The sequence below is a fragment of the Chenopodium quinoa genome, unplaced genomic scaffold (genome assembly GCF_001683475.1).
Source record: "Chenopodium quinoa cultivar QQ74 unplaced genomic scaffold, ASM168347v1, whole genome shotgun sequence".
NCBI classification, from domain to species: Eukaryota; Viridiplantae; Streptophyta; class Magnoliopsida; order Caryophyllales; family Amaranthaceae; genus Chenopodium; species Chenopodium quinoa.
Genome location: NW_018742959.1, coordinates 37237 through 43427, shown reverse-complemented (window position 1 = coordinate 43427; position 6191 = coordinate 37237). Strand labels below are relative to the sequence as shown.

The 6191-nt window shown below is 33.9% G+C and overlaps 1 protein-coding gene across 1 annotated transcript; it reads right to left on the bottom strand.

Annotated features, from left to right (window-relative positions):
- Positions 1 to 1113: 1113 nt before the first annotated feature.
- Positions 1114 to 5806, bottom strand: LOC110728719 (ATP sulfurylase 1, chloroplastic-like). Its single transcript, XM_021908362.1, has 5 exons — positions 5046 to 5806; positions 2883 to 3288; positions 1894 to 2154; positions 1720 to 1806; positions 1114 to 1614 (listed from the first exon to the last, which is right to left on the bottom strand). Exons 1-5 carry the CDS (start codon positions 5558 to 5560, stop codon positions 1462 to 1464), a joined length of 1422 nt encoding a protein of 473 aa, XP_021764054.1. The 5' UTR covers positions 5561 to 5806; the 3' UTR covers positions 1114 to 1461.
- Positions 5807 to 6191: the final 385 nt, after the last annotated feature.

Here is a 6191-nt window from a genome sequence, read left to right as displayed (position 1 = left end):
GGGAGTGATACAGAAAACTTCTTATTTTTATCTACGTTTTCAAAAGGATATTATATTTATAAGGAACAATTTTTTCCTTATTTGGTGATATTTCTTTGTTAAACTAATGTCTAACTTCGTTTGTTAAATCAAGTTGTACTTGTTTAACTTGTTCTCTTAGTTCACTTAAATTTTTATTAATATCAGATGTTGTTGCTAACAACTTATTTTTAATATTCATGCAACGACAATGTATACTATCAACTTCTACTTTTAGTTCACCAATTTGATCTACTATATAGTTAAGGACTAGACCAAAATTACTAGTATTTTCAGGAATGTGATAGTAGTGTTTGAACTCTGGTTTCTTACACTCAATAGATGGTCGAGAGTTCTCCAGTTTTACTTAGTTAATTACTTACTAATAACCGTATGACTCTGATACCAAAATCGACGATCCCAGACAATAAAAGACAATGACAATATTTTGATACTAGTGAGTGACAATATAATTATAACCAATGACGAGTACAAAATAGCTAATTTGATCAACACGGCAATATAATATAAGTAATGACATTAAAACTTTTGAAATGACAATGTTTTCTGAGTTTTAAACTTATCCTACTGATAAGAGTTCAGAGTTCTGGTACTTTTTTTTTTTTGCTTGTGCACGGATTAATAGGCACAGCACGTTGCTAGGCTAAGCATTACCCATATAAAACCTATTTGGAAAGTTATTTTTGTTGAAGAAAACAAACCTCACTTTTCGATGTTGACTGGCCATTTTCCGACGTTGACCCATCATGTGCATGTCATGTGCCTTTTATTTTTACTATTCCCACCCCTCTTTTTCTAATTCCCTCCTTGACCCCACTAATTTAAACCCTTATCTCTCTCTTCCCCTCTCTCTCTCTCTCTATGAACTTGGCCATTGTCAAAGTTCATTGAATTCGAAAAAACTAGTTGCTTTTGTCGCAAAATATATCTAAATAAATTCAACTTTTTATCCTAACAAAAAAAATCCAATAAGAAAATTAGATAACATAAGTAACTACCTAAATACCTAATATTGGATCCGAAATGAAAACCCACATTCCAATATCAACACTTTAGGTGGTCACAAGATACTCGTTCAGGTTCGCAAAGACCCTACGTTTTCGAACAATTAAGCATACAATGTGAGATCACCACAGTTCATTCATTATTCATTCCAATTTGTTACAATGATGGCTTGCGAAAGCCTTTGAATTAGAACGGGGAATTATGCATATTCCCCGAGAAATGCTTCCACGAACTTAGGGTAGGGGAGCAAATAACTCAGGACCCTACATAATCTGGTACCAAGCAGCAAGTTTTGACCAGAGAAATCCAGAAACAGAAATATGTACAAAGTTTTCGAGACAAATATTCGTAGGAAATAGGAATTCATAGCGATTTCACACAAACGATAGAAGTTTCAAATGGGACTAAAAAAACTCATCAAACAGCTACAGCAGCAGCAGCGGCGGCTTGAGGAATCTTGCCATTATCAGAGGAAGCAACACAGTCGTAGTATTCCACCAAAACCTTCCATCCACCAGGGCACATAAATCCATTAGGGGGATTTTCTTTGTTCTTAGCCAGAGTTCGCATCTGCAGTAGATCAAACTTGATCAATTTATAATGTTTTTCAAACTAAAAAGATGGCATAATTATCGATGCCTTGCTAGAATTGTAGATTTGATGATTGATAATTACCTTGGTGCCTGATATGAACTGAAAATCTTGAGGCCTTGATGGATCGAAGAATGCCATTTTGCCTTGAGTCTTGTCATAAGCAGCAACCTGATGTTTTAGGAAACAGTGATTAATAACTAATTTAAACATGCAACAGACCAAAAAGAATCATGATTCAAAGCTAAAATATTGAACCTTGAATGGAAGGATGTTGAGTCGCTCGAGTCCAGGAGCCATGCTAAGCACCTTCTTCCCATGGTCAGCATCATATAAATCTCTTTTCTCAACAGGATGACCCATGCCGGCAGGGTCACGGCCAACAATGTAAAAATTGGCACCAGCATTAATACGAGCCTTTGCATGCCATTGTACCTCAGTTGGACCAGCATAGTGCATAGGAGAAGGAAATATTGAAACAACAGTCGTCTCTGGGTCTAACACACCATCTTCAAGCACCTAATATAGGTCACACTTAAAACAGTTATTGATGCCATGCATTAATCTGGGGATTATTATTCTTTAAATTATCCAAATATCATGAAGAAAGGGGAATCAACCAAATACACTCAGGTCCAAACATTAACTAAGCATGAGCATAACAGGTCTATGAAGTGATATCTATACAATAACATTTCAGTAACCTCACTTTCCTCCTTAAGTTGACTACTTGATGATATAAGGTACTCCCTCCATATAAAAAATTGTCACATCATCCAAACCCTCATGTTAAAAATAAAGACAGATAAAGCATGAAAACACCCTTTAGAATTATAGAGTAGCTGGGTGATTAAAGTACTCTTCCCAATACAATTATACGTAGTAGGTATTGTAGAGTCATCATAAGTTATCCTATAACAAAACAGGAAACAAAATTTTTCCAAATTTTCGAATAATATGCAGGGGGTAGGATTCACTTCATATTCGAGAAGCTTCTCGAATGATAATGAAATGAATATGGAAAGCTCTAGAATTTTGATCATACCACATGCCACCCTTTCATATAATATGTAAGAGCCATAAATATGGCCTACAATAGCTTGCAGTATGAAGTATGAATATTGATTTTCCCATGAACAATTGAACATGTCATGTGGTCACAAAGAAGCGTAAAATGCCAAGCAGAGAGTCACTAGCAGTGTAAAATGCCTAGAAAATGCAATTATTAGAAGAACAGATTGACAAACCTTTTCATGTTGCTTCATACGCCAATGCAGTGGAACATCATCAGCCTTGGTGAAGCCTCCGAGTGGATTAAGCAAAAGGATAGGATTCTTATATCCCATGTCAAGAAGACGACGACGTGTGTCAGTCATTAGCAGAGCGTGACCATTGTGCACTGGATTCCTAAGTTGGAATGCAAAGACTGCATCAGCATCACGATTGAGGAATTCCTTGCGTAGCTGAGCAGGGGATAGACGGAACCTATCAAGACCATCATTGTACTTAATAGGTTCTAGAACCTCTAAATCCCCTCCAATCAACCAGTCTCCAGCATTGGCTATTGTTTCCTCCACATATGGAAGACCAGGAGCAGTGGTACCCCATGTTCTTGCAACACGTTCTTCTTTGTTGTGCTTGTATATCTGAATGCTGGATGGCAAACAAATACAGTAAATTGATTATAAGATTGTTGTAGCATTATATAAACATGATGGGGCAAAAGTTTTAAAGCATCAACAATTCCATCTAGGGGACTTATCATGTTATGTATGATTTTCAGAAGTCAAATGACTACACACATACAACAATTGTTTTGATGTGAACATATGTAAAATTCAGAACACATCAAAGTTTGTTTATTTGTTTTTTTTTTTTTTTTTTGTTGGTTTTAAAAATATGGAGTTGACTGCATCTCCCATTCAATTAGAGCAAAATTTAACTTATTCATAAAAACACAGCAAATCCTTACACTCACTCCTACATTTAACTGTCAACTAAGTTTGCTCAGATGATTGTCAAATTTCTAATAGAGACAAGAAAAAAGATTTGACAGGCCACAAAACTAAATATTATTGGTCTACAGTCAAAGATTTGCTTAAAAATGTTAGTTTAAATCATTTCACTTCCTTAATATAAGAGATATTATAAGATGAGAATAGTATTCCAGGGGCATGTATTATATATTAGATGTCAAAGAAAAGAAACAAATCTTACAATGCGTGCACGGATTTAAGGTGCAATTTAAAAACATTTACACTGTAACATGAAAACTCTGCACACTTTGTAGATTGTAGTATAGTCTCATGATTCCTATGACAAGTTTACCATTCTCTCCAATATATTCTAAATCATAATGGGTGACTTAAACTAAATTAAAAATGGATTACGAATTCGTTATTAGGAGAATTAGGACTACAACAAAGCGAAAAAATTTCACACTGTCATTTTTATAGTTTTAGTTGAATTATTTTAGCAAATACTCCCTAATTTCATTAATAATCTTACGGAGTAATCAATAGTGGCAGCTCTCGTGTCAAGTATCTCAAAAAGGCTAAAGCAAAAACAAGTTATAATTGGAAGAGGTTACTCCATTGAGCAACAATTCTTGTTTGAACAGATTAACACAATGATTAATAATAAATCCATTTCAAATTTAATCCAATTTAAGATTCAATCCCACAAATAGAAGTGTTTTGAATGTTAAGTCTACCAGAGTAATCAGGCTCAAATTTAATGATTATCCCATCAAAAAAATATTTTATGATATCAGTCTCTTTCTTTGTATTCCAAAAAGTCTTATATTCATTATATTATTGTCAACTTTAAATTCAACAAAAATTAAAAAAAAAAAAAAGAAATTTTTTTTTGAAATCTATGCTAAGAAAGATATTTCCTCCCTAAAGCCTAAATTCCAAATATCCAAAGCAGACAAATCTAAACATAATTTTACCTTAAAACAAAATTTAGAGTATAATCATAAACTTCAACAATTGAACTTGTGATACATAGTACGGAAAAGAAAGAAAACTAAAAAGGAAAGTAAAAATAGAGGAAGTCCCAGTATATCATGGCAAAATCGTAAATAAATCAACAAATACATTACTAAGAGGCTGCGGGTTCGAATCCCGCTCCATTCTGTACTCATTAACCCGGTAATAATTGAAGACATTAATCGATAAACAATTGCATTACAATTTACAAATCATTTATTTTAGACAATTAACGTTTATTACGATCAGTTAACAATATTTAGTTGAATGTGTTTTAAAATGAAAAAGCAATTCTCGTCTGAAACGATTCTAACAAAATCCCAGACAATGTTTTTTCTTATATATTGATAGAAACAATTAGTATTAAATCTAAAAACCAAAACGAGAAACGAACGATAAAATAAAATAAAAACTTACTCGTTGAGGATCGCAACCGGCTCATCACGAGCAGGGTCAAACAGGGCGACTCGGCGAGACTCACCAATCTGATCCTTGACCAAATCATCAATGGCGAGAACAATCGGAACCGACATGTTGACAAAGGAACCATCGTCAAGTCGGAGCGAATTGAAATGAAGCGTTTGGAGGAACTCATTTTCTTTCATGAACCCAGAAAGTGGGCTAGCCCACCCTTCACTAAGAATATGAACCCATTGTAGATCGATCTTCGTAAGCTTGATTCTTGGCAGTTCAATAGCCTCCCTCTTTTTCTCTCTCTTGAGGGATTCATCAACCACCAGTTCCACAAGCTTGCCTCCATCGGGCGAAATCAGCTGCGATGCGACTCGCAGCTGGGTTCGAACCCGAGGATTCCGGTTTCGAGTCGAAAATGGTATAATATTTGATGAACCAAATTGGGTTTTCGACAGCTTTGGGAATGAGATGGATGGATTTGTTGGGGTTTTGGTGAAAATAGCTGCCATTGAAGCCATTATTTGTGGTTGTTTTTGTGTTTGTTTTTTTAAATTAGGCCTGGCTTTTTGCCCAAGCCTAAGGTATTGTGCTCAAATGACAAAGATTTGTGGGTGTATATATAACTACTACTCGTAATTTATGTGTTTAATTATTCTAAAATAAATGAAATGAAACATTATGGGAAATAATTGGAAATAAAATATTTGTGAAATTGTGTTATGGAGGCTGAATCAGTTTTGCGTAAGTGCTTTTGTAGTTTTGTTTTGGTGTTTTTCTAATTTAATAAGGGGCATAAAAGACAGAGATGAACTTGGAATATTCAATAGGCCTATTCAATACTGAGTTATCTTTGGTAATAATGGTAAAATTGGTCACTATAAAATATTCATTTTTACAATTTTATATAGTACAATAGAGATTGTAATAAATAGAGATTGAAATAAATTGATTTTATTTTCATAAAATGTGTGAATCATGAGATTTTTTGTCAAAAATAAGAATTGATATGTTTGGAATTAATTGTCAAAATTGTGTGAATCATGATTATCTTACATATTTCAATAAGATATACTCGTACTTTGTAGTTTGTATATATTAATTAACATTTTTATAACTCGATTAACTTCCACAATGATTATATCTGGTAAA

Coding starts and splice junctions, on each gene's coding strand:
- LOC110728719 (XM_021908362.1), bottom strand. CDS start 5,560: ATGGCTTCAATGGCAGCTATTTTCACCAAAACCCCAACAAATCCATCC. Junction 3,289..5,045: donor CCGGTTGCGATCCTCAACGA/GTAAGTTTTTAT, acceptor TTTGCCATCCAG/CATTCAGATATACAAGCACA. Junction 1,615..1,719: donor AGTTCATATCAGGCACCAAG/GTAATTATCAAT, acceptor GATCTACTGCAG/ATGCGAACTCTGGCTAAGAA.